General features: G+C 51.8%; 1 protein-coding gene across 9 annotated transcripts; it reads right to left on the bottom strand.

Moving 5' to 3' along the window:
* Positions 1 to 1084: 1084 nt before the first annotated feature.
* On the bottom strand, positions 1085 to 27994 carry DDO (D-aspartate oxidase). Of its 9 annotated transcripts, none has more exons than XM_089332760.1 (5): positions 27730 to 27994; positions 25790 to 25965; positions 15857 to 15965; positions 11441 to 11617; positions 1085 to 3496 (listed from the first exon to the last, which is right to left on the bottom strand). In XM_089332760.1, exons 2-5 carry the CDS (start codon positions 25959 to 25961, stop codon positions 3406 to 3408), a joined length of 549 nt encoding a protein of 182 aa, XP_089188886.1. In that variant the 5' UTR covers positions 25962 to 25965; positions 27730 to 27994; the 3' UTR covers positions 1085 to 3405. The 9 variants fall into 9 exon arrangements, with proteins under 9 accessions (XP_089188886.1, XP_051710379.3, XP_069930724.1 ...); XM_051854419.3 differs by having other exon boundaries at positions 1085 to 3297; positions 27730 to 27866; XM_070074623.2 differs by having other exon boundaries at positions 1085 to 3297; positions 11441 to 11651; positions 27730 to 27821.

The following is a 27994-nucleotide window of genomic DNA, read 5'->3' as shown; positions in this document are numbered from 1 at the left end:
TCTGGCTTCCTGTGGGTCTGACTTAGAGCAAGCGGGCTCCCTTGCATTGGTGTTGCAGGTAGGGCTGGTGGTTTGGTGGGCAGGTTGCTGCAGGTTGTGGGTCAGAGTTCTGTTTGCATATGTGGTGTAGCCTATGTCCATGTGCACAGTCTCTGTCTTTCAAAGACAGACAGCCATCTCTGGGCCACCAGCCTGTCCCCAGCCAGAAGCTTCCCAGCATCTGTAGAGAGCACACTGGGAAACAGCAGATTCCAACAGGCCCCTCTGCCCTGGAGGGTCTGAGGACACACCCGCACACAGCACATGAGGGCGTCCCTCCTGGCTCCGTGCACCAACGTGGCAAGCAAGGCTGGGAAGGAGAGTGGTTATGGTAGCAGTGGAGCCATCCCAGAGGGGATGGGAAAAGTCCTCAGTGGTTCTCAGCCCTGGCTGTCAGGAGAGCCCCGTGGACAGCTGTGACTACTTAGTGATGCCCCCCTCCCCCCCCACACCCCCGCACCAAGGAGTCTCATTTAATAAGGTCTGGGTATCAGTATTTTTCAAAACTTCCTTGGTGATTCTAAGTTGTACCCTGGATGGGTAGTGATGGGCCAGAACCAGTAACCGTTGAGAGACACTGGAGTGAAGACGCAGTGATCCACGAGGATGAAATCAGGACACGCAGCCATGAGGCCCCCAGTCTTTCAGGCTGGTGACAAGGTCCTGCAGAAACTTCAAATGCAGAGTGGAGCTGAGCCAGAGCACCAAGAGGCAAAGGTCCTGGAGAGCAAGCCTGCACAAAAGGAAAAGGCGCAGGATGCCGGCCGTGGGCAGGGAACAGGTGTGCACACTTCCGGCCACCGTGAAATGGCTGAAATTCTACTTCTGAGCAGCGTCCTTCATCTTTCTAAGCCACTAACAAGACGCATCCCCTGCCTTGTAAAATGCCATTTTACATAGCACATCGCTACCCCCGTAGCATGTGAGATGCGTGCGTGTTTCCAGTCAATCTGAACTCAAACATTTCCCAAATATGTTACACAGAACTCAGGATGATGCATTTAGGTCATATAAACTCCCAAATATCAAAAGAATTGCACACACATTCCACGTGCTTAGCATGTTGTTTTTTTTTTTTTTAAGCCATTTTTCCATTTTCAAATTTACCAATGCATGTGAATTTGAGACAACACCACCCCCTGGTGGAAACCAATAGAAACTGTCCCACCTGATTTAAATTGAGAATTTTTACTGCAAAAGATGATTAAAAGCATTTTCTCCAAGAACCTTTCCCCCCTCCCCTCAGCAAAATATTCTTTTCAAATGACATCATATGCAGAATCCCAGCGAAGAAAGCTGTCCACCCAGAGCTGTGCTGGAAACTTTTTCTTTCCCGCATTTTCATTCCCAACCCCACATTTCCCCCACCTTCCCACCGCCAAGGATGTCCAAAACACAACTTAGGGGGCAGGCATTTGACCCGGTGGGTAAGATGCCACTTGGGACACCCATGTCATGTGTTCGAGTACTCTGCGCTCAAGACTCAGCGTGGCTTCCAGTTCCAGCTTGCTGCTAACACACGCCCCGGCAGGCCGCAAGGATGCCTCCAGTACTTGGGTCACTGGCCCCACACGGGAGTCCCAGATGGAGGTCTTGGCTCCCAGCTTTGCGGGCACTTGGGGAGTGAACTAGCAGGTGGAATTCTCTCTCTCTCCCTCTCTCTCCTCTCTGCCTTTCAAATGCATAAAATGTTCAATAGAACTTCTTCTTATTAAACGTAAGTCATCTCCCTCCAAAATTAAAACAAAAGTTAAATCCAGTTGGCGTCAGCCTCTCTTATTACCCCATTTACCACGTCCCCGTACCTAAAACTTTCTCGAGCACTCTAGATAGAGTCGGCCTGAGTCCAGGAGCCAGGCTAAACCTACCCGACTCAGCAGTTCCCAAGCTCATTTTATTATGAGATGCATCTCTCTTCCTCACTATTTTTTTTAACAGCCTACAGAATACTCTTTGGTTATATTTCATCCAGAATGATTATTCCATCTCCATCAGCAAATTAGCTCGGGTACGGCACATACAATTCAATCTTCAAAACTGCTTAGGTAAGTCAGCCGTCCCAGCCAGCTCCTCATCAGTTATGGTAATGGAATATACAGCCCAGGCGGCTACCGAGTGGATGCCACACCCGTAGGCAACTTCATCTCTGTCTGCTGCCGTCCCCGCCAGCTGAGGGGGAGAGGTCGCCACTTGTCCTGGCAATAATCATGCGTTGTCCTCAGTCAAGTGCAATGAGTCTGCATAGCATGGACACTAGGGGATTTTCCTTAGAAGGCTCATAAGGCTCACTCAGCGATCACCTAACAGGGCCAGAGGCAGTTCTGCAACTGGCCGCAATTGAAGTGTTTCCCATGCATCATCTCCGCCATGGATTTGTGAGCCAAAATACAGCACACTTCCTATGGCTTCCAGCCTTCACGTACATTAGCATAGATCCTTGCACATGAGATTCAAAGAAATCTGACCCTATATAGCCAACACTTTTTAATAAAAATAGAGCTTTATGTCCTATGTCATGAGTAGTAGCCTTGCTAATGCTACTGATACGTGTTGCATCATTTCTCATTTTGAAACCAAATAAGCATCTGATTAAACTTTCATGCAGCGAAAATGTTATTTGAGCCCGCCTGGTGCTGCTATTGGGCTTTGATCCACGCTCTCTGGGGCCACTTCCTGTCACTTCATGTTATCTAGAGCTTTGAGTGGGGGGCAGGGGTCCCGAGGGCCTGGGCACACTCGCTCACCAGTCTGGCGGCCTCTAGAGCCGTGCCCCAGTGCACGGAGAAGCCGCCGGCGCCGTGGCCGTAGTGGTGGACCACGGGCAGTCTGCGGCCGTCCCGGACTAAAAGCTCCTTCTGTAGCCGCACGCCCGGCCGGGAGGGCCTCAAGCCCACCTGCTCCTTTATGTCGTAGGCTCTGTGGAGCGAGGGCTCCAGAGCACAGCACCGAGAAAGGATATCTCTGCTAACCTCGGCATCTGGGGACAGATTCCAGTCGCCTGGCTGCCTGGTCCCCCCCAGGGTGACATGGAACGCCCCGGGGTAAATGTACGTCAGTCCGCTGCCGTCTCGGATGAAGTGCTTCACCCAGGGCGCCTGGACCTGGAGCACCTGCCCCCTCACAGGGAAGACCGCGGAGTCTCCCGCCAGCCGCCTGCTCCCAAGGCCCGAACAGTTGACCACGATGTCGAAGCTCGGGTGGAGCTCCCACAGGTCTTCCACTCGGCGGGTGAGAATCACGCCTCCACTTCCTTGTAGCCTGGGGAGGAGAGAGCCGGGGGTGAGCCTTTGTAGCTTCCTACTCATCCACTTCAGGAAGCGAGGAAGGAACACAGGACCGGACAGGAGGCACCGATCACCGCACTGATCACCGCACAGACGCCGCCCAGAGCTCCCGGGGCCCAAGCAGGCCAAATTGTAGCCGTCGCCTGCCTCTTATTTTCAGAAACAGGGAGTTCCTGGAATTGAACGTCAATGAAAAACGCTTTTGAAAATATGAAATACATGGAATACCTCATCTTGTATATTTTTGTAGAATTCTTCTATCGCTCAAGATGCTGCAAGTAAATGCTACATGGATCTGATATTTAAATACTGCAGCATTTTTGTTTCTGCCACTCCTGACCATCTACATTCTCTGCCTGGGATGCTCTGTCTCATTGGGAGCTCGCGCCTCCCACCCCCTCTATGTCTTCCGGGATGCTAGCAGAGAGAAATACAAAATATTTGTATCTGGGAGATACCATGATAGTTTTGTTTGATACTTATTTTCTGGATAAAATATATAAATAATGAAAAGAAATGAGTTATCTGAGTCTTGGAACATTTTTTAAAGTTGCAGTAAAGGGGACAGCACTGTGGCGTAGTGGGTAAAGCCACCGCCTGCAGGGCCAGCATCCCATATGGGTGCCACTTGGAGTCCCAGCTGCTCCACTTCTGATCCAGCTCTGGCCTGGAAAAGCAATAGAAGATGACCCAAGTCCTTGGGCCTCTGCACCCATGTGGGAGACCCGGAGGAAGCTCCTGGCTCCTGGCTCCTGGCTTCGGATCAGCTCAGCTCTGGCCATTGCCACCGTTTGGGGAGTAAAACAGTGGATGGAAGGCCTCTCTTTCTCTTTCTGCCACTCCTTCTCTCTGTAACACTGACTTTAAAATAAAATAAATAAATCTTTAAAAAAGTGTCAGTGAAATACACATATCATAAAATTTACCATTTTGACTTAATTTTTTACAAAGATTTATTTATTTATTGGAATGCCTGAGTTACCCAGAGAAAGGGAGGCACAGAGATAAAGAGGTCATCTCTCCGCTGGTTACTCCCCAAGTGGCTGCATCGGCAGGGGCTGTGCCAGGCTGAAGCCAGGAACTTCTTCCAGGTTTTCCTCATGGGTGCAGAGTGTAGGCACTTGGGTCATCTTTAGCTCCTTTCCCAGGCCATTAACAGGGTGCTAGATCAGAAGTGGAGCAGCCAGGATTTGCACTGGCACTAATATGGGTTGTCAAAATGGCAGCCAGCTGCCCAACCTGTTACATCACAACACCAGCCCCATTGTCCCATTTTGACCACTTTTAAGTGTACCGTTCAGTGGCACAGTTATCCAGTCATCACTACCATCCGTCTCCAGAACTTTTTCTATCTTCTAAATGAGAAGTTTGAGTCATTAAACAATAATCCACAGGAATATCATAATCTTAATTTTTATCTCTTGAATCCTATAATCTTCTTCACAAACCACTTTTTAAAAAAGATTATTCAGGCTGGCACTGCGGCTCACTAGGCTAATCCTCCGCCTTGCGGTGCCAGCACACCAGGTTCTAGTCCCGGTCGGGGCACTGGATTCTGTCCCGGTTGCCCCTCTTCCAGGCCAGCTCTCTGCTGTGGCCAGGGAGTGCAGTGGAGGATGGCCCAAGTGCTTGGGCCCTGCACCCCATGGGAGACCAGGATAAGTACCTGGCTCCTGCCATCGGATCAGCGCGGTGCGCCGGCCGCAATGCCATTGGAGGGTGAACCAACGGCAAAAGGAAGACCTTTCTCTCTGTCTCTCTCTCTCTCACTGTCCACTCTGCCTGTCAAAAAAAAAAAATTAAAAAAGATTATTTACTCGAAAGGCAGAGTTATGGGGGGTACAGGAAGAGGAGGAGAGAGAGAGAGAGAGCTTCCATCCACTGGTTCGCTCCCCAGATGGCCATAACAACTAAGGCTGGGCCAGGCTAAAGCCAGGAGCTTCCTCTGGGTCTCCTATGTGGGTGGCAGGGGCTCAAGTGCTTGGGCCATCTTCTGTTGCTTTCCCATGTGAGTCAGCAGAGAGCTGGATCGGAAGTGGAGCAACAGAGAGGGTGGCAAACAACAGCATGGGTCTTAGCAGCTGATTTTAATGAGCAAAAGGGGGGCTCTCAGTAGCGACCCTAATTTTCTTCCCCCACTGCCTGGTGCAGAAGTTCAACTGGAACTTGCAGTCAGACCGGCAGGAAGCCAGCCTCTGGCACGGGACGTGTGGCCCAGCTAATGGGCGTGGAAGAGACCAATGCTGCTGCTCATCTGTATCCCGGTGTCCAGTTCCCAGTCTGCAAAATAGCACTGGCTTCCTTCTGTCGGGTTGCAACGCTGCCCTCTGACGGAAGGGCTTCCCCTCCTCTGCCCCCTCTGTCTGCAGAGACCTCTGCACTCTCTGCACGGAGCAGCCTGAAGAAGGTTTTGAAACCTCTGGATTAGATCCACTTAGAGGACTCAGCAGGTCCTTGTTGGGCAAGCTCTGTGCTAGGCTAAGAGAGCTCATAGGCGCCTCTTGCTCTGACGTTATACGAACCCCTTGTGCACTCATTAGGAAATACAAGCAGTTGTTTCAAGCATCAGTGCTCCAAATGACACAGCTTACGTCCCAGATGCTGGCACTTTAACCGCATGCACGCTTGCTTGTTATTCTGAAAACCCACCAAAGACACAATGTTGTTTACCTGACACAGGAAACCAAAGACGCGTCTGGCAAACATGCACACTTTAGGGCCCCCAGAGAACTTAGAAAGCCAATGCATTACTTTGTGTCATAACCAACAGTGGTTAAAAGGCAGCGAATGGGGCTGGAACTACTGTTCTGTTTTCTTTCTCATTTTTCCTAAGTAAAACAGATTGTAGATAAAAATACTTAATGTAACCAATCTTATGGTCACAAGTTTTCAGCTCTCTCATGAAATAAATGATTTGAGAGCTTAAATTATGTTTTTTAAACATATAAGAATACTTCAAACATATAAGAATACTTAAACATATAAGATTACTTCAAAAGGCTTGTGGAAAAATGGAATTAAAAGTTAGGGTTCTACATTGAGGTACACTGGATTAAGCTGCTGCCTGCAACACCAGCATCCCACATGAGTGTAGGTTTGGGTTTCATTTCCTCCAATTCTAATCCAGCTCCCAGCCAACATGCCTGGAAAAGATGGCCCAAGTGCTCGGACCCCTGCCGCTCACGGTGGAAACCCGGATGGAGTTCCAGGCTCCTGGCTGCAGTGTGGCACAGCCCCCATCCTAGCAGCCACTTGGGGAGTGAACCAGCAGATGGAAGATCTCTCTCTCTCTCTCCCCCCTCTCCCCTTCCCACTCTCCCCCCCCCCTTTCTCTGTAGTTCTGACTTTTAAATAAATAAATATTTTAAAAAATATTTTTTAAAATATTTATTTATTTATTTATTTGAAAGTCAGAGTTACACAGAGAGAGGAGAGGCAGAGAAAGAGGTCTTCCATCCAATGGTTCACCCCCCCAGTTGGCCGCAGGAGCCAGAGCTGTGCCTATCCGAAGCCAGGAGCTTCTTCCAGGTCTCCCACGTGGGTGCAGGGTCCCAAGGACTTGAGCCATCTTCTCCTGCTTTCCCAGGCCATAGCAGAGAGCTGGATTGGAAGTGGAGCAGCCGGGACTCGAACCAGTGCCCATATGGGATGCCAATGCTTCAGGCTAAGGCATTAACCAGCTGTGCCACAGTGCCAGTCTCTAAAAAGAGATGTTTATTTTGGGGCAAAAAATTTTGAAATACAGTCATCTTTTTTTTCATAATGCACATTTTCAATGAACTTTTTGTGTACTCTTCATACAATGACAGATGAGTGATTTTAAGAGTGAAATAGCTGTGAAGAGTCTTTCCCCCTACACTGACTGGCACAAAAAGGCATACACTGGAATTTTGTGGTGATACTAACCAACACACTGCAGTGTTCACAATCTTTAAAAAACTGAGCACAAAAAAAAAAAAATAAAAATAAAAAAAAATAAAAAAAAAAAAAACTGAGCACAAAAATGCTCATAGGAAGGATTTAGGAACTTTCTCATTCATAGGGATTTTGGCCAAGTTACTCAATTCCTGCAAAAGCTCAAGTTTCACCCACCAGCACGGGGACAATCACACTGACTTCATGGGTTCACTGTGAAACGAAATGAGGCAACATCTGGAACAAGTTAGCATAAAACATGACAGACTACAGCTGCTCAATAAAGACTTTTGTGAGAAAAATGAAAGGGTTTGGGGCTTATTATGCTGCTGTAACATACAAGACCCCATCTGTGAACAATCCCTGCCCTGCAAACCTGTATGTCACTTCCATTTAAGAATGGCATTTGAGGGGCTGGCGCTTTGGTGTAATTGGTAAAGCCGCCGCCTGCAGCGCTGGCATCCCATATGGGCACTGGTTCGAGTCCCGCCTGCTCCTCTTGGATCCAGCTCTCTATTTATGGCCTGGCCTGGGAAAGCAGCAGAAGGTGCCCCAAGTCCTTGAACCCCTGCACCCATGTGGCAGACCTGGAAGAAGCTCCTGGCTCCTGGCTTCAGATTGGCTCAGCTCCGGCTGTTGCAGCCATTTGGGGAGTGAACCAGCAGGTGAAAGACCTCTCTCTCTGCCTCTGGAACTCTGCCTTTCAAATAAATAAATAAATCTTTAAAAAAGGGAGAATGACATTTGAATTTCAAAAAATGTGTAAGTGATCATTCTTTGAACATTATCTTTTTTTTTTTCACTAGCAGGTGGATTCCACATGCTAATGTATGAACATTATGTGTTGTGCTCCAGCAATCCTAAGTAAAACTCAGAATTATTTTACCCATTCGGGGAAATGAAAGAAGTTACCAGCACTGGGATTGCAGGAAACGTCTTAAGCTCACGGAACTTGTTTACTCAACTGCGACTCAGGGAGAAGAGAGCCCAACTCGCAGAGGTGTGATGACAATTACGTAAGAATTGAGTCCAAGCAAAGGTCTTTCTTTTCCATCTCAGTGGGTCGAGCTGCTGATGAAAATCCAGCCTGAACCAGAGATGCCCTGGGCAGCCGAGTGCAGGGGCTCTGGGGAGGGAGGCCCTGTCCGTGTGTCTGTCCTGGCCTCCTACCTCCCCAGGCCTTGGACCCCAGGAGGAGCCTCACTGAGTGTGTCCACACCTGCCATCATGACTGCAGGTGACACCTAGTTACCATGGTGACACCTATGTCACCATGGGTGACATAGCAAAGGAGGACACTGCCCTGGGGCCGGGTGTGAAGTTAGGGGACTGGGTGCTGCCTTCTGCCTGCTGTGTGGCCATTACTCTGGAAGTTTGGGGTGGCACAGTGAGGGTATAAGAAGCTGGGTGACTTTGCTCTCCTGCAACTGAGCAAGACCTTATCCCAGAGAGGGAGAACACCCCTGCTACAGATGCCATATCCCACATCACAGCACCTGGGTTCCAGTCTCAGCTCCACTTCTGACTCCAGCTTCCTGCTAGCGCACACCCTGGGAGGCAGCCGATCGTGGCTCAAGCGGGAGGATCCAGACTGAGTTCCAGGCTTGTGGCTTGAGCATGGCCCAGCCCTGGCTGTTGTGGGAACTCGGGGAGCAAATCAGCTGATGTAAGATTTCTCACTTTTTCTCTTTCCCTCCCCCCTCCCTTCTTTTTGAATTAATAACAATAAATAAATGAAAAATTTCAGAGCGAATGCAGGGAGGGAGCCCCGAGGGCTCTGCAGAGCTGGGGCTGGTGTGTTCTTGTCCTGGGGAGAACGCTTCCCAGGAGTCAGGGCAGTACCAGGCCAACAGGGCGGGAGACTAAGGGAGGGGCTCAGAAGAGTGACTGCCCTGGACAAGAGGCAGGTCTTCCCGCGCTGCCTCTCCTTCAGGGAGGCCACTTCTGCCACCACTTCAGGAGCCCCGGGCCCTTATGCCCCCTCCCCCACCCCCTCAAAACCTTCCTCCTCACCTTCTTCCGCCTAGGCTCAGGGACTCAAAACTTGGCTCATCAGCGGCTGTGCCCTCCTCCCCAGGGGCCGCCTGCTTTGGTGGGCCTGGCTCTGGCCCTTCCCCATGCCGCCCCTGCTCATAGGCTGAGGATGTATCTTCCCTTCTTGTCCAAATTCTCAGGACCAGGAACCCCACGGTCCCTACCCACTTCCAGGGCCAGGCCAGGAGCCCCAGGGGTGGCCAAGGGCCAGAGTATGGGTGGAGCTTGGCGCCTCCCGGCCTGCCCTTGGGCCCCTTGCTCCACGGTGAGAAGCAGTGCTCCTAGGGGTCTAAGAGTTCTCAGTGCAAAGGGGGCCTTCCTGGGGGTGGTGGCCTCGAGGCTGTCAGAGAATTAGATCTTATTGCGGAGTTCCTTAGCCTGTTTCCAGACTTGTACTGCTTGAACTTCTCTTAGTTATGTATGTATGACAATCCATTTACTTGCTTGAAAGGCAGATTGAGACACAGAAAGAGAGAAAACTTTCATCCATTGGTTCCCTCCCCAAATGCTCACACTCGCAACAGCCTGGGCTGGGCGGGCAGCAGCCAGGAACCCAGAACGCTCTCCAGATCTTCCACGTGGAAGCCATCATCTGCCTCCAGGTGTGTTAGCAGGAAGGTGGATTGCAGCCCTGGAGACCTGGGACTCAAACCAGGCACTCTGCGTTATAAGCGGCCCACGCAGCGGCTTAAATCGTTAAACATGCTCGCCTGAGCTTCTGTCTGTATTCGCGTCCCAGGCGGGACCAATGGTAGAAGGCGGGGCTGATCCTGGGCGTGGCCCCAGCTCCACTCAGAAGGAAAGAGAAGCGAGAAAGACCAGAGGCAGCAGCGGATGAATCTGCAAATCTAAACCTTGACATTGCCTCGGGTTTGGAGTGAGGGAAATGAGAAGAGAAAACATTTTCTCCCCCGAGCTGGACTGTTTAGAATACTTTGTGTCCAAAAAGGTAAGAAACTGCTTTTAAAAAGCAAATGGCATAGATGTGTCAAAAAACACAGGTGCAGTGTGACCGAGCTCCCACTGCCCAAATCTTGGATACTTTGAACTTCTAAATAAATAAGAGTAACGGATTAGAATTCACTGAATAAAACAGAACTCCACAGGTCTATGGATTCCTGACGTTTATACACTTGTGTGTGTGTGTGTGTGTGTGTAGTATGCATATTTTCTTCTTTCTGTTGTAAATAGAAATATAGGGAAAGAGGAAGCCCTTCCTCACGGTAGAAAGCAGGCTAAATGTAGGAAGCGGTAGAAAATGACACATCACACATCACACCGATGGTTGGTTCAGACAAGAACCATCAATGCTCAAACTGTAGGTGAGGCTGCTGATTTCACAGAAACAAGAGATGAGTTCGGATGTGAATTTGTGAATGGCGTGACTCATCCCACAATCTACATCGGGGACCCGATCATTGTTGTCACTGTTTCTTGGGCTCTTTTGCCAGAGTTTACACAATCAACTTCGTTGGTTCCTGTCCGTCTGTCAACACACACAGACGTTGGGTTCACAGCCCTCAGTACGCCAGCATGTCCAGGCTACACTGAGGGCAGATTCATGGAGGTGTCTCAGAGATGCTGTGGATGTGGTTCCCAGCTTGCTGGAAACAGGAAGTCCTGGAAACCAAGCCCACATGCAAGTTCAAGGCCTGATGGCTGAACTTAGTACTAAAGCAATTGCACCGTTTGGATAAACTGCTCCTATTTATGACAAACTCAAATAGTGAAGCTATTTTCTTTCCCACAAATGAAAAAAGTTACAAAAATAATTTATAGCAAGCGTACGATTCTCTTAGGCAAAGAACTGAAGTAAATCTCACGGTTTTATAGCTGGGAGCATTTCCTCCAAACGTCTCCATTTCAGAGACAAGAAGACTAAGGGGCTGTTTCGGTAAGTGGGTTTTACCCGGGAGGGGGTGACAAATGATAAGGTGTGTACTAAAAATGGAAGTGAACCATGTCACTGTGCATGGCGTGACTGAGTCCTGGTGACACACACACTGTCTTCACATTGTTTTTGCAAAGCCCTAGCCACCTGTGAGCCACAGGACAAAAGGCAGAGAGTCCGGGGCCGGGGGTGGGGTGGGGACAGTGAATAGCCATGAGGGTATTTGTGTCTGTGACCGAGAAAGGAAGCAGCAGCAGCAGGAGCCAAGTCCACCAACCTTCTCTCCAGCCACGGGAGGTAGGCAGAGCCTTCGCATTTCAGGGTGGTGAACGCCTGGCCGAACACGTGCTGGGGGAATTTCTTCAGTTCGGCCTCGGTCATCTTTCGAAATCCCAGGACAACGTCAGCCCAGAAGGGCGCTTCCTCAGCAGGAATGTTCCGAAATATCTGCCAACTCAAGCGCAGCAGTGGATAAATTTCCTGAAGAGCTGTGAAATAGTTCTAGTAAACTCGTATTTCCAGTGAACTCTAGTAAGCCTGTATTTCTAGTAAACTCAGGTGGCATTCTCAAAGCGTTTTAAAAATTCATTTCTATAAACACAAGGAGAAAAGATTTATTCTTCCACTCTCTAGGGTTCAGATAACTAGTAGCCAATTTTTTTTTAAGTTCATTTATGTGAAAGGCAGAGCAACAGAGAGAAGGGAGGGACAGAGAGAGGGGAGGGACAGAGAGAGGGGAGGGACAAGGAGAGGGGAGAGAAGAGAGAGGGAAGAGACAGAGAGAAGAGAGTGATCTCAACCCACTGGTTTGCTTACCAGAGGGTTGCAATGGCTGGGGCTGAACCTAGGCCGGGAAAAAGCCAGGAGCTTGGAGCTCCATCCTGGTCTCTCACATACATGGCAGGGGCCCAAGCAGTTGAGCCAAATTCTCCTGCCTTGCCAGGCCATTAGCAGAAAGCTGCATCAGCAGTAGAACAGCCAGGACTCGAACCAGCACTCCTACATGGGATGCCAGTGTAGCAGTAGTGATTTAGCCCACTGTACCACAACGCCAGCCCCAGCGGCTAAATTTCAAATGTCCATGATGGCAAGAATAAGACATTTTTAAAAGTAACTTAACTTTTAAAGTTTGGATTTAATTTACTCTCTCTCTCTCTCTTTTTAAGATCTATTTATTTATTTGAAAGTCAGAGTTATAGAGAGCAAGGAAGAAAGAGAGAATTTCCAGCCACTGGTTCCCTCCCAATTGACTGCGACAGCCAGGGCTGGGCCAGGTTGAAGCCAGGAGCCAACAGCCTCATCCGGGTCTCCCACGTGCATACAGGAGCCCAAACACTTGAGCCATCTTCCACTGCTTTCCCCAGGCTATTAGCAGGGAGCTGGATAGGAAGTGGAGCAGGCAGGATGAAAACCGATGCCCCTGTGGGATGCCAGCACTGCAGGTGGCAGGACAGTGCTTTCCATAAAGTGTAACAAAACAGCAGAAGCCTAGAGGTTAATCTCAGTTCTGAACAAGACATCTAAGTTAGAGCCAGCAAGGGCAGGGGGGTAGGAGGGTAGGAGGGCAGGGGGGCAGGGGGGCGGGAGGCTGGGGGTGAATGATGAGTAATCGGTGTTAGCTGTAGGGCTAGAGGGAAGCCAAGAGGTGTGAAGAGGAGCGCCATGGCGGGCAGGCCACCAGCCGAGCAGGATGCGCTGGGTACAACACCGGGGGCCACCATGAAGCCTGTGAAGAGCTGACTGACAGCTGCCGCACCTACGTTTGCACTGACGAGTATCCCTCAGGTGGCTTTCATCAGCAGCTGCAATCACCGCCCTTCCACAATAGCCAGGAAATGTGAGTGCCAACGAGGACACCACGGCTGCGGCAGAACTGCAATTCCAAGTCGTTCATCCCAAGCCGCCCCCGTGAAGGTACAGTGCTGCTTCTGCAGGGCTCTGTGCCTGTCCCCGTGCCCTCTCAGTCTGCACACGCCTGGACTAGATGCCTGTCTGCCATGTCTCCACCAGCACTCACCAGCCGGCCACTCAGAAGACTATATTCCGGCCTGCGCCATGGCTCGCTTGGTTAATCCTCTACCCGTGGCTCCGGCATCCCATATGGGCACCGGGTTCTAGTCCCGGTTGCTCCTCTTCCAGTCCAGCTCTCTGCTGTGGCCCGAGAGGGCAGTGGAGGATGGCCCAAATGCTTGGGCCCCTGCAACCGCATGGGAGACCAGGAGGAAGCGCCTGGCTCCTGGCTTCGGATCGGCGCAGCACATCAGCCGTTACGGCCATTTGGTGGGTGAACCAATGGAAGGAAGACCTTTCTCTCTGTCTCTCTCTCTCACTGTCTAACCCTGCCTGTAAATAAAAAAGAAGAAGAAGACTATATCCCCAGCCCTGTGCTCTCTCTCCACAGCTCCAACAAGGGATCTGACCCAGGTTGCCTAGACCCCACTGGTTAACTCTACTTAGATGTCTCCTGTTCTCTCTGTCTCTCTCTCCCCACAGTGTTAGCCAACTCAGAAGGTGGGACCCAGCCACTCAACTGCTACTACCTGCAACCCCAGAATCGCCCTTGATTGTCTTTCCTCCCTTGCCCCTCGCATCAACCACGAAATCCAATCCAATCTCCTCATAAGCATTTCTGAAATTATCTCCTCTCCTCCCCTATGGTCAACACCTAACATATCCCCCATCAATTCTCTCCCTACAACCCCATTCACACTACACACGGAACATCTTTGCAATGCTGGTGTGGTTGGTGTCCTCACTGTGTGAAATCTCTCAGTGCCTTCCCATTACCCGGGACTTCAGTCCCTCCCACCACTGCTGACCCAGACACAGGGGCGTGTGTGCTGTCTCCGCATGCCCCCACCCCATATCTGCCCCCTTCCTCTCCACAGAGGCTCCGTAGCACCCGTGTTCATCCCTTTGACAACTCTCGTTCCCTTTGTAGCCCCTTAGGCTTAGTACTTTCCTGACTGCAAGCACATGAGGACAGGAGTGTGCCTTCCTTTCTTAAAATTCACTCCACATATATTTATTAAGCATCTACTATACGCTGAGCTGTATCACCAAATTGCTCATTGCTGCGTCCCTAATGCTTGGGAGAGGAGCTGCTGGTGGTGAACGCCAAAGCAGTGTGTTTAGGCCAGAGCTGTAGAGGACAAGGAAAGCCTTTCTCTTCGTCATTTTTGGGCATTGCGGTTTCTGAAAATTGTCTGGTCCTGAAGTTTGTGAATTTAGGCCAGGTCTTGTCAGTTTGGGACAAACACCGAGGTGTGGCTGTCAATCAGTGGGAACAGCCTTGCTCTGCGGCTCATCAGCTGGCCCTGAAGATGGTTACAGGGCACAGCCAGCCCACAGATCGCCAGGGAAGCGAAAGCTGCCACCCTGGGCAGGGTCTTCCGGGCAGTAAGCGATGCCAGTGTCCTCTCGGTGTTGGTGACAGTGAGGGGAGGCTAGAAGAGGAAAGGGCAGAAATCTTCCTGATGCGGGTGTGGACGCAGCAGCAATGTCAGCAAACAGTCCAATAGCAAAGGGGGCGTTGGAGGGTGGGCGGTGTGGCACAGCGGGTTAAGCCACTACTTGGGTGCTGGGATCCCTTACGGGAGAGCCTGGTTCATGTCCTCAGCTTTTCCACTTCTGATCTGGCTTCTTGCTAAGGTGCACACTGGAGGCAGCGGATGATGGCTTAAGTGCTTGGGTCCTTGCCACCCCATGGGACTGACTGAGTTCCCAGCTCCTGGTTTCGGCCTGGCCCCGCCCCAGCTGTTGTGGGCAATCAGGAAATGAAGCAGCAGATGGAAGATCTAGCTTTCTCTGTCACTCTGCCTGTCAAATAAATAGATAGGAGACAGAGCAAATATGTAAGGTAAGCCTAGTGATAGGAAAGAGACAGTGGTTTTGAGAACTTAGGAAAATCAAAGCTTGTATGCTTCTCAGATGGTTCTGAGGCACAGCTGTGTCAGCACTCAGGACGACACAGATGGCAGACAGGGAGTGTGGCCAGTGACACCGAGACGGGATGATGCTTAAGAAAATGAGAAAGATACTGTCACAGTTTAAACACATGTTATCTAACACATATTTGTATTAGATGTTTAATAGGATTTCCTTGCAAACTTTGACTTAATTGTGTATGTCTCCTAAAATCAGATGTTAAACATCAAATAGAATTATGCTGATCATTTCAGAACTAGTTTTTTTTTTTTTTTTCACACAGCGCTTTAAAAGGCAACTTTAGTGGCCTATGAAATTTTCTCCTTTGGAATGTGTCACATCTGAGGATACCGAATAAAGAAGGTGTCCCTATACCGGAGGTCTCGGTACCCACGCCAGTGTCACACCTGTTTGCTTTGCACCAGCCACACCATCCTCATGTAACCCAAGCCCAGCATTTACCTGCTGTATGCTTGGTTTTGGTGGTGGTGGTGGTGTTTTGGATGTGTGTGATTTTTTTGGCTATATTTTCAAGTCACTGTATCTTCCCCCCAAGGAAATGATGAGAAATTGCAGTGGTGGCTATTGTTCAAACGTCTAATTCTGTAGCTTGTCTTTCCTAAGTTCTCCAGAGCGAAGCCTGAAGCGCTCCTTCGAATCCCCACATCTGAGGCAGCTCCGCTTGCAGCACAATGCCCAACAGGTGCTTTGCACTGAATTCCCATGTCCACTCAGACCATTCCAAACTCTGAAACAACTCCCTTACCCAGACACCAGGTGGACGCCGGCGTCCACGGCTTCGGCAGAGTTGGCGATGGCGGACAGGTGCTCGAAGGTCTCCCTGAACCACTGCTTCTGCTTGTGGCTGGGGGTGTCTGGAAGCACAGAGAAGAGCACAGTGGGGCGGACACGGAGAGGGTGGCAGGCACTGCCTCGGGCGAGCACCTTCCTAGCAATGGGAGAAGACAGGCGGCAGGGAAGGGCCTTCAGAGGAGGCACCGCATCGTGGTAGGGGATCCGGCAGCCACCAGAGCCTGCTCATTTCATGATTCCTGAGAGGCGGGGAAGCAGGCAGGGCCAGGCGGAGCCTGACACATGAGCTGGCTGCAGAGTCGTCTTCGGTACGGATTCAGATGTCCTTGAGGGGCCCATGAGCAACCCAAGTGGAAATGTGTTCATGGCCCAGGGACCCAGTGGGCCTCACAGTTGAGGCAACAGGAGAAAGGCTCAGGGCCTCTTCCTGGGTGCAGGAATCAAGAAGGTGGAAGGGGTGGTCTGGGCAGCCGGAGTCTACCAGGACAGAGAAGGAATGCGAGTGGCAACCCCGGCGAGCGCCACCTCCTGGCAGAAGGAAGCACAGCCTGAGAGCCAGGGCCGCAGGAAGCAGGGAGCAGCTCAGAGTGGCACTTCCCAGGTCAGCAGGGGCCAGCGGGGAGCACAGTTAGAAGACAAGGGACTGGGGCTGACACATGGCTCCCTTGGCTAATACTCCGCCTGCGGCGCCGGCATCCCATCTCTCTGTCTCTCACTGTCTAACTCTGCCTGTCAAATAAATAAATAAATAAAATTTTAAAAATAATAATAATAAAAAAAGAAGACAGGGCCTGGGCCTTGGCTCAGCTTCTGGAATAATCCCTGGCCAGCCAGGAAGGAGACAGGAGGCAGTGTCTAAGCTCCCATTAGTACAGAGTCCAGTGTGGCCACAGGGAACAAGTGCAACTTGAGCCGCAGACACGCCTCACTGTGGGTGGGGTTTTTGGCCACCAGATTCCTATAGAAGGGCAAGACATAGTGTCCACAGTCAGGCCAGGGACTGGGGAATCAGAATCCCAGAGGCTGCTGTGGGGGGAGCCACAGAGAATGGGGGTGCACTGGGGCAAAGAGGATGTGGGACTGGTTCTACTTGGAGAGGTGGCCCTGGAACTCACGGAGTAGATGGGAAGACCCTTGGGGACATCCTGCTCCCCAGGCAGAGCTCCCACGGCCACGGAGACTCGTCAGCTGCAGGGCTTGAAGCCAATGCCCTCTGTAGAGAGCCAGCAATGGCTTCTTCAACAATGGCTCTGTGCTGTCACAGCTAAACCTGTGCCCGCGCCAGCCCCATGCTGTGGACTTGCAGACCGGGGTGGCTGGTTTAGAGACAGGAAGCTGCAGAGGGACTGTAGTGACCAACACCGGGAACTGGCGCCGTGGGTGGGGCTGGGCTGACCTGCATCTCCCCTCTTCCCACCCCAAAGCTGCAGAGCCACATAGTGGCTGAGAGCCCCAGGCTGCAGAAGTCACCACCGAAGAACAGACAACACCAGGTCCCAGTGGGCTGAGCGAGGCTGGAGCCCTCATTTGCTTCCAAGTGCTGGTGGAGCAAAATGGCAGCCAACAGGACAGGAAGAGCCGCAGACGTCGACACGGCTCTCGCTGTGCACCAGGCGCCATTCTGAGTGCTTAACATACATGAACTCCTTCAATCCTTGCACCACTCCCTTGGCGCGGGCACCGTCCCCACGTGGTAATCAGATTTGTGAGCACAGATTTCACTCCCGGGGCTCATCTGAATCGTGCCTGGGAGAGAAGCCCAAAGAGAGGGCCAGGTCTTTACCCAGCAGCGCCAGAGAAAGACCCAGCCAGCCTGGCCAAAGAGAGGTCTCCAGTGTCGGTAGCGTGGGTAAGCTCTCAGAGGAGCCTCCTTCTCCCACCACGGTCCCAGGACTACTACGGAGCCTTCTGAGTACACACCAGGTCTGGCACAAGCAAGGGGTCTCCTGGAAGAAGGACACAAGGACTCTGGACAAAAAAAGACACCTGGTGGGAACCAGTGTCTGGCCAATGCCCTCCAGGCACCTCCTGTGCCCTTCCTGTGTGGTAGCTCCCAGTGTAACCGATGTGGTGACGTGGTCAAATTCCTGGACCTGCAGTGCCGAAGCCACTGCCCTCACCACCCTGGTAGAAGATGGATTGGGTGTTTCCCAGTCCAGAGAACTGGGAAGCAAAGGCAAGAGTGCCATCCTGGGCATAGGACGGCTAGGGAAATGTGAACATCGGATGCTCAGGCCCTGCCTCTGCCCCCTGCACCTTCTAGAATGCTGGCCTCCAGGCCCTCGCCCTCCCTGGGGAACATGACCCCTTAAGAAGAAAGACTGGAGCATAAGGACATGCAGGGCTCCCCAGGAACCGGCTCTGCTATCTCAGTCCAGCAAGGCTCACAGTAACGAGCCTGCTGGGGGCTGTGCAGGCTTTCTCTTCCAAGTTCACACTGGATTTGTTTGTTTTTAAGATTTATTCATTTACTTGAAAGTCAGAGCTACACAGAGATAGGAGAGGCAGAGAGGGAGACAGAGACAGAGAGAGGTCTTCTATCCGCTGGTTCATTCCCCAGTTGGCTGCTACCGCCAGAGCTGAAGCTGCGCCAATCCAGAGCCAAGAGCCAGGAGCTTCTTCTGGGTCTCCCACCTGAGTGCAGGGGCCCAAGGACTTGGGCCATCTTCTCCTGCTTTCCCAGGCCATAGCAGAGAGCTGGATCGGAAGTGGAGCAGCCCATTTGGGATGCCAGCATTGCAGGCAGCGGTTTCACCCGCTACGCCACAGCTCCGGCACCTTACACTGGATGTTAAGCCTCCAAATGTTAAGTTAATGATGTAAATTGGGTGGAAGTTTAGTTCAATCACAGTGTTTGGGAGGCGGGCCTGGTGAGCAGACCTCAGGTCCCTTGGGGCTTGTCCTGGGAAGGCAGTTCTTGGGGAGGGCCATTCTAAAGGCTGAGTGGGGCTCAGCAGGGCTCTCTGATTCCTGGCTCACCACATGATGCTGCTTCTGCACACGGCACAGCCCTCATCAGAGGCCAGACCAGTGGGGCTGCCTGCTCTCAGACTGCCAACCTCCAAAACCAGGCACCAAAAGAAACCTTTCTCTTTACGAAGTTGGCTTCTCCCAGGTGTCTCGTTACGGTGGAGAAAAGGCAACTGAGGCAAAGCCCTGTGCCAGCACTCAGAAAGTCCATGTGCTGCTCAGGGCCTCCTCCAGAAACATCAGGACTCCCCAGGGCCACGGAGAACCTCTACTAGGGGAGATGAGAACTTCACGTGGAAGAATGTGACTTGGAGCCAACAGACATGGTGCAGGGAGAAAACTTTTACAACCGTTATTATAATCTTCAGAAAGGTGAGGCAGTGCAGTGAAGAGACAACCGACAGAATGGGAAAAAATATTTGCAAACTATGCAACAGATAAAGGGTTAATAACCAGAATCTACAAAGAGATCAAGAAACTCCACAAAAACAAAACAAACAACCCACTTAAGAGATGGGCCAAGGATCTCAATAGACATTTTTCAAAAGAGGAAATTCAAATGGCCAACAGGTATATGAAAAAATGTTCAAGATCACTAGCAATCAGGGAAATGCAAATCAAAACCAGAATGAGGTTCCACTTCACCCCAGTTAGAATGGCTCACATTCAGAAATCTACCAACAATAGATGCTGGAGAGGAGGTGGGGAAAAGGGGACACTAACCCACTGTTGGTGGGAATGCAAACTGGTAAAGCCACTATGGAAGTCAGTCTGGAGATTCCTCAGAAACCTGAATATAACCCTACCATTCAACCCAGCCATCCCACTCCTTGGAATTTACCCAAAGGAAATGAAATTGGCAAACAAAAAAGCAGTCTGCACATTAATGTTTATTGCAGCTCAATTCACAATAGCTAAGACCTGGAACCAACCCAAATGCCCATCAACAGTAGACTGGATAAAGAAATTATGGGACATGTACTCTATAGAATACTATACAGCAGTCAAAAACAACGAAACCCAGTCATTTGCAACAAGATGGAGGAATTTGGAAAACATCATGCTGAGTGAATTAAGCCAGTCCCAAAGGGACAAATATCATATGTTCTCCCTGATTGGCGACAACTAACTGAGCACCAAAGGGGAAAATTGTTGAAGTGAAATGGACACTATGAGAAACAGTGACTTGATCAGCTCTTGTCCTGACGGTTTGTGGGGAGCAACTGAGACTAGGCTAAGTTACTGGAATTAAGACTTATTCTATGCATCTGCTCTCCCACAATATGGCGCTGGGAGAGGAGGAAACAGCTTCTACACAGCTGCCTCCAGTTCAACCAATAAACTGTAGGACCTGCTCCTGATTGGAGGAGAGCAGTGTACTCAGTGTGTGGGTAGCAGAGTTGGGATTGGTGGAAGAGGACTATAAAGGAGGAGAGAGACAACATGCACCAGAAACATCTAAGAGGAACATCTAAAGGGAACACCTGAGCAGCCCCCGAGAGAGCCGGCCGGCGGTGTGCCGCTCCCCCGCGGAAGTGGGGAAAGTGGCTAGGGGGAACCACCCTTCCACGGAGGTGGAAGGGTCGGTAGCCAACCCGGGAAGAACCAGCAGCAAACCCGGGGAGGGCCGAGCAGACAAAAGAACAGCGCAGGGTCCTGTGTCGTTCCTCCGCGAAGAGGGGGAGCGACATAATGGGGCCGTGACTCGGATATGAAGCCTAGGCAGGGTTTAGTGTCGTTCCTCCATGAAGAGGGGGAGCGACATAATGGTGCCATGACTCGGATGTGAAGCCTAGGCAGGGTTTAGTGTCATTCCTCCGCGAAGAGGGGGAGCGACATAATGGTGCCGTGACTCGGATATGAAGCCTAGGCAGGGTTTAGTGTCGTTCCTCCATGAAGAGGGGGAGCGACAACGGTTGATGTACAATGTAATACTTTATCCATTTTAGTATTTTTTTTTTGTTCTAGTACCATTGGTTGAACTCTGTAATTAACACACAATTATTCTTAGGTGTTTAAATTTTAACTGAAAAGTGATCCCTGTTAGGAATTTGGAAAACATTATGTTGAGTGAAATAAGCCAATCCCAAAGGGACAAATACCACTTGTTCTCCTTGATAGGTGACAACTAACTGAGCACCAAAAAGGAAACCTGTTAAAGTGAAATGAACACTATGAGAAACGGTGATTTGATCAGCCCTCACCCTGACTGTTGATGAGCAGCTTAATATGTTATCCCTCTTAGTACTTTTTTTTTTTGTTTCTTCTACTTAATACTTTTGGTTGAATACTGTAATCAATACACAATTCTTCTTAAGTGCTGAAACTTAACTGAAAAGTGATTGCTGTTAAATATAAGAGTGGGAATAAGAGAGGGAAGAGATGTGCAATTCGGGACATGCTCAAGCTGACTTAGCTCAAATGGTAGAGTTAGAAACATACCAGGGGATTCGAATTCAATCCCATCGAGGTGGCATGTATCAATGCCATCTCACTAGTCCCAGTGATCAATTTCTGTTCACAATTGATCGTAATGATAGGACTAAGAACCAAAGGGATCACATAAACAAGAATAGTGTCTGCAAATACTAGCTGATAGAATCAAAAAGGGAGAGAATGATCCAACATGGGAAGTGAGATACACAGCAGACCCATAGAATGGCAAATGTCCTAAACAGCACTCTGGCCTCATAATCAGCCCTTTTTAAGGCATGCGGATCCGGCTGAAATGCCCATGAGAGTATTTCAGGCATGGAAAGCCAAGACACTCTGAGGGAAAAAAAAAAAACCTAAATGAAAGATCTCCACGAGTGAGATCCCAGTGGAAAGAATGGGTCATCAAAGAAGGAGGTACCTTTCTCTGAAGGGAGGAGAGAACTTCCACTTTGACCATGGCCTTGTCTAAATATGATCAGAGTCAGTGAACTCAGGGGGCTTCCATAGCCTTGGCAACTCATGACAAGAGCCTAGGGTTGTGGGGAGCAACTGGGAGCAACTCGGACTAGACTAAGTTACTGGAATTAAGACTTATTCTATGCATCTGCTCTCCCACAATATGGCGCTGGGAGAGGAGGAAACAGCTTCCACACAGCTGCCTCCAGTTCAACCAATAAACTGTAGGATCTGCTCCTGATTGGAGGAGAGCAGCGTACTTGGCGTGTGGGCAGCCGAGTTGGGATTGGTGGAAGAGGACTATAAAGGAAGAGAGAGACAACATGCACGAGGAACATCTATCCGAATAACACCTGAGCAGCCCCCGAGAGAGCCGGCCGGCGGTGTGCTGCTCCCCCGCGGAAGTGGGGAAAGTGGCTAGGGGGAACCACCCTTCCACGGAGGTGGAAGGGTCGGTAGCCAACCTGGGAAGAACCAGCAGCAAACCCGGGGAGGGCCGAGCAGACAAAAGAACAGCGCAGGGTCCTGTGTCGTTCCTCCGCGAAGAGGGGGAGCGACATAATGGAGCCGTGACTCGGATATGAAGCCTAGGCAGGGTTTAGTGTCATTCCTCCATGAAGAGGGGGAGCGACATAATGGTGCCGTGACTCGGATAGGAAACCTAGGAGGGAAGAAACGGGAAGAAGTGGGAAAATACCGGAGAGAGAGACTAGCAAAGAGCCTAGGGAAAAGCCGGACGGAAAAGGTGCCGGAAGAAGCTATCGAAAGCCTAGGCATAGACTCGGATATGGACTACGGGGGGAAGCTGGGAGAAATCGCTAAGGTTGAAAGCGAAAGTGAAACCTAGAAGAAACTTAGACTCGGACACGGACTGTGGGGAGAAGCCAGGAAAAATGAGAGGGGAATATTGTTGGAAGAAAAGTTAGGAAACATACCAGGTAGAGAAAAATATGTTAGGGAGGATGAAGCCGCGGGGGCAGGCTGAGGCGGAGACGTAAGCTAGATTGGAATTCTTCAAGTCAGCCCGGGGAGCAAAAGGCGAAAATCTGGAACCAGAGGCAGAGACGTGGGCCACCAGGTTGGAATCCGTCAGATTAGCCTGGGGAGCAAAAGACGGGAAGCCAAACCGAAAGGCGCAGATGTGAGCTAGGTTGAATTCGCCAGGTTAGCCCGGGGAACTTAGATTGAATACCGGTGGCGGAAACGTGAGCTGGGCTGTGTGACTCGCGGAAGCCGCTGCGCGCAGAGAGAGCGCGCGGGGCACGAACGGGGAGAGCACACGGGACGCTAATAGAGAGAACTCGGGGCTGGTGCGAAGGCCGTGGTGCAGGCACAAAGGGCGCGGAGACCGCGGAGTGCGCGCGAAGCCGGTAAGCTGCGTGCGCGATGCCGGGAAGCTGCGCAGATGAGAGAAGCGCGGGCTGAAGCGGCGCAGAGCCGGGACGCCGCCGTGGGGCGAGGCGCCGAGAAACAGCCTCGGGGCGGACGCCGGGAAGCCGCGGGGATAAGAGAAACAGAAGTTTAGAAGTAAAATGAGAGAAATAGGAATGCTGGCAGATAGAAGTAAAATGGGAGAAATAGGAATACCCAGAGATAGAGAAATAGAGAAAAATAAGGCCTCCCCACAACATGGCAATGAAAGAGCTTGGATTCGGTCTGCCTGATTAGTAAGACAATAAGCACCTGTGGGTGGCTGCAGGTCACCGAAGACAGGCACGTTATCAACATCAATAAGTCTCCCCACAATACGGCAATGAGAAGGCTTGGATTCGGTTTGCCTGATTGGTAGGGCTTGTAAGCACCTGTGGGCAACTCTAGCAAGCAGAGCAGAGTGTGTGCCGCGGGGCACCGAAGACAGGCGCGTATCAACGCCAAAAATAAAAAGAAAGGGGGATCTGTGGGGAGCAACTGGGAGCAACTCGGACTAGACTAAGTTACTCGAATTAAGACTTATTCTATGCATCTGCTCTCTCACAATATGGTGCTGGGAGAGGAGGAAACAGCTTCCACACAGCTGCCTCCAGTTCAACCAATAAACTGTAGGACCTGCTCCTGATTGGAGGAGAGCAGCGTACTCGGCGTGTGGGCAGCAGAGTTGGGATTGGTGGAAGAGGACTATAAAGGAAGAGAGAGACAACATGCACGAGGAACATCTATCCGAATAACACCTGAGCAGGCCCCGTGAGAGCCGGCCGGCGGTGTGCTGCTCCCCCGCGGAAGTGGGGAAAGTGGCAGGGGGATCCGCCCTTCCATGGAGGTGGAAGGGTCAGTAGCCAACCCGGGAAGAACCAGCAGCAAACCCGGGGAGGGCCGAGCAGACAAAAGAACAGCGCAGGGTCCTGTGTCGTTCCTCCGCGAAGAGAGGGAGTGACATAGGGTGATTACTGATGCCATAAACAAGAGTGTCAATTTGTTAAGTCAACAACAGGAGTCACTGTGCACTTACTCCTCATGTAGGATCTTTGCCCTTAGTGTGCTGTACATTGAGATTTAATGCTATAACTAGTACTCAAACAGTATTTTTCACTTTATGTTTCTGTGTGGGAGCAAACTGTTGAAATCTTTACTTAATGTATGCTAAACTGATCTTCTGTATATAAAGAGAATCGAAAATGAATCTTGATGTGAATGGAAGGGGAGAGGGAGTGGATAAGGGGAGGGTTGTGGGTTGGAGGGACATTATGGGGGGGAAGCCATTGTAATCCATATTCTGTACTTTGGAAATTTATATTCATTAAATAAAAGTTAAAAAAAAGATGAGGAACACACAGAGGAGGTCACAACAGAAAAATTCAGAAAACAAAAAGAGCTTTGGGATATTAAAAAACGTGGTAGTAGAAATTAAAAAGTCTTGGGGCCTGCACTGTGGCGCAGCAGGTAAAGCCTCCACTTGCAGTGCTGGCATCCCATATGGGCGCTGGTTCGAGTCTCAGCTGCTCCATGTCTGATCCAGCTCTCTGCTATGGCCTGGGAAAGCAGTAGAAGATGGCCCAAGTCCTTGGGCCCCTGCACCCGCGTGGGAGACCTGGAAGAAGCTCCCGGCTCCTGGCTTCAGATCAGCTCAGCTCTGGCCATTGTGGCCATCCTGGGAGTGAACCAGCGGATCAAGACCTCTCTCTCTCTGCCTCTCCTCTCTGTAACTCTGCCTTTCAAACAAATAAATAAATCTTAAAGAGAGAGAGATTAAAAAGTCTCCTGGAAAGTGAAATAGAGAAAGGAGGAAGAGGAATGACACAGAGAGAGGAGCGAGGAAAAGATAAAATCATTGCAATTCCCCTCTAGTAGGCTGCACCTAACAGTATTTCCAGAAAGAAGTATTTTTTGTAATCAGTGATGTAAACCATTTGTTTAAACTACACTCACATGCAACTTTGCTAAGAATGAAAAAAAAAAAAAAGTGAAAATGAAGAAGCAGAGACTACGAGCATGACCCCTGCTGGCTGCATCTTGCTCCCGTTATCGGTTCCCACTGAGAGAACTGGAGGTGATACGGGACCCAGCAGGGAGATAATAGTTTTGGCTTAGCCCGTAACAAAGGGACGCACGTGCTCACGTCAGCACCTCTGCAGGCCTCCGCGTGCCCGAGGACCTGCTCCCCACGGGCTCCAGCGGCAGGGTCAGGTGGCCCAGCACGCGTGGTTTCTGCCTCTGTGGTCACTGGCGGTCTCCGACTGAGGAGTCCTAGGTGCTGCCCACGGGACACTTCTATGGCTGTCTTCCGGGAGCCCCACAGAACTGCACCTCCAGGCTCCATCAAAAGCGCTGCTGGTGGCTTTGCTGGCCAGAGCGTTAGACCGCAGAGGAGAGACCCTCACCCATCCCTGCGCGGCGACCAGCGCCGCTCCTTGGCCGCCGACGGGCCCTGGCCCAGGAGCCGCCTGCCATGAGGACTGAGCCGGAGCGAGGACCAAGGTTTGCCGGTCTCGGAGGCCGTCACGTCCTGCGCACAGCCAGGCCTGTCCCGACAGAGACGCCAGCGCCGGGTGGGAGCGCCCGGTGCCCCGCTCCCCCAGCCCTCTCTCACCTGGATATGCGTGCGGAATGAGGATGCCGGCCGCCACGTCGCTGGTGGTGTCAGGAGAACGCTGGTCCGAGATGACGGTGACAGCGCACCCGGGCCTCAGGGCGGAAATGCACACAGCCGTGGAGAGCCCCATCAGACCTGCGCCCACGACGGCCACCCGAGCTGTGTCCATGGCCCTGAGGAGGGATTGAGGCTCCGCTGCTCCCTAGCCACTGGCGTTTTGGCCTGGATGGGTCCTGGCTCAGTGTGCGGCCCCCTGCGGAGTTCCCTGTGCGCTGAAGCAGGCCCCCTCCCCAGCCCCACTCTGCTCTCTCCCCGCTGAGAGCTGGGGTCTGAGTGGCAAGGCCCCCTGGGCTTGCAGGCGTGAGCACAATCGTGTGTGTACTGGGAAGAGATTTCTGCTCGCTTTTCGCCCCTTTCTAGGCCACTGACGGTCCCTGCAGGCTGGTGAGGGGCCGGGGACTCCAGCAGGGCTGTGGTCCCCGCTGCAGCAGCCGCCTGAGCAGCAGCCCTGGAAGAGATGCCCTGAGCAATTTTGACCAAAGTCTGTCTACACCCTGGTCTCTATTGGCAGCCTCGTGACTGAGGGCCCAGTGACCCAGATCTGAGTTAGTGGGATCGGGGCCAGGAGCAGATCGGCTCCTCTCCTGCTCTTCCCTCTAGAAGCCGCCTGTCCCCTCCCACCTTCCCCGCCTCCTGTCCCTGGCTGCTGCCCCTGCCGGCTACCCGTGGACAGCATGCTTCAGACAGGAGGTGGCCTGGGCCCCCCCGCTGGTCCATGATAGGCTGCACCTGCGCCCCAGGGAACAGCATGGATTCGTGTCCCAGCTCCTCTGCTCAGACAGAGCAGGGATGTTCTTCATTAGCCCTCTTTGGTGGTAAATAAGAGACCACCAAAGCTGTCTCCTAAAGGGACCCCTGGTACAGGAGGCAGACATCCCAGAACCTGGACTGGACCACCTGAGACTGGCACCCCGTGTGGGAACCAGAGTGGCAGAGGAGCCGGCAGCCTCCCCGCCCCCGCCCCCACCCCCACCACCAGCCCTGCTCCACCGCCAGCTTCCCTGCCCGCCTTTGCCGCTCTTTTTGTCTTTCCACATCTACTCTGGCTCTCTGCAAGGCTCAGGTTCAAACTCCAGAAGGAGAAAGTGCAGTTGTTCTAGTTGGTCATTACCACGTCTGTTGTTCCAAGCTCCAGCACCCAGCCAGCTTGTTTCTAGATTAAGCCAGCCTGCAGATCTGGCCTTGGCACAGGGACCCTTCCCTGTCCAAAGAGCAGTGGCCAGGGCGCTGGGTCACGTGGTACAAAGCACGGCTGCCCACACACAGGTCCACCTGCCCACCACGGGGCCTGGGCACAGCACAGGTGGAGCTTGGCTGTCAGCCACCTCTGTGGCTCCCCCAGCTCCACAGGTCCCCCTTCCGCACTACAGACTTGAAAACCCGTGCATGAGGTTTAGCGTGAGTTATTTCTATCCTTACGCGGTCTGTGCACTTCCTCAGCTGTTTGCTAATGAGAGCAATATCGGCTGGGCTTGGCAGCTGGAGAAAGGCAGCCCTGCCAGGGCGGGGAGGGGAGGGGGTCCTGGGCGCTGAGCAGCCGAGGAAGGCCCTGAGTAGTGGAGCCCTGCCAGGGTCCCTGGCGGTAGAAGGCAACCACCTGTGCCCTTACTGGCAGTCACTACTTCACATCAGCCCCCCCCCCCCCCATCCAGCGACTTTATCAAAGTAGCTAATAATAAATTAGGTTGGAAGACAAAGTGATCTGTGTCTAAAACTAACCAGCCAGGAGGAAGCAAGGCATGAGCCAGCCGGGGGGGCCCCCTTCTGGCACGGCAGCCTGTTGATCCCTGGCCCCGATCCCACTAACTCAGCCCCCCCAGATCCCCAGCATACGCACAGAATGACCCCTGGAGGCAGACACAAGAGGATTCAAGTACCTGTCTCTGAAAAGGCAGCCTGGGAACGCACCGAAGGCTCTGGCACCAAAGCTTGTTTTTCAGTGACTGCTTGGTCTGGTGCCCTGAGCCACAGAGGGAGAGCAAAACAGCTTCCCATTGGGCAAGCACGAAGGGCACGACCTCCAGTCTGAGGTTCCATTGGCCCACATGCCTGTGCCTCTGGTGTGCATTCCCCTGGAGAAGGCAGCAAGTGCCCTCCTCTGGTGAGCTCCGTGGAGCTGGGTCCCTGCTGAGCCCTCCGCAG

The sequence above is a fragment of the Oryctolagus cuniculus genome, chromosome 5, assembly GCF_051225735.1.
Source record: "Oryctolagus cuniculus isolate XC-2025 breed Fujian yellow rabbit chromosome 5, ASM5122573v1, whole genome shotgun sequence".
NCBI lineage: Eukaryota > Metazoa > Chordata > Mammalia > Lagomorpha > Leporidae > Oryctolagus > Oryctolagus cuniculus.
This window is presented reverse-complemented; position numbering and strand designations above follow the sequence as displayed.

Bases quoted from the DNA above. Each gene is read 5' to 3' on its own strand.
- DDO (XM_051854419.3), bottom strand. From the start codon at position 25,961: ATGGACACAGCTCGGGTGGCCGTCGTGGGCGCAGGTCTGATGGGGCTC. The intron at 11,618-15,856 runs GTAAGGGAGTTG...GCTGCGCTTGAG, and splicing joins GGCGTCCACCTGGTGTCTGG to TTGGCAGATATTTCGGAACA. The intron at 3,298-11,440 runs GTTGGTGGACTT...TCTCCTCCCCAG, and splicing joins CTCCCGTGGCTGGAGAGAAG to GCTACAAGGAAGTGGAGGCG.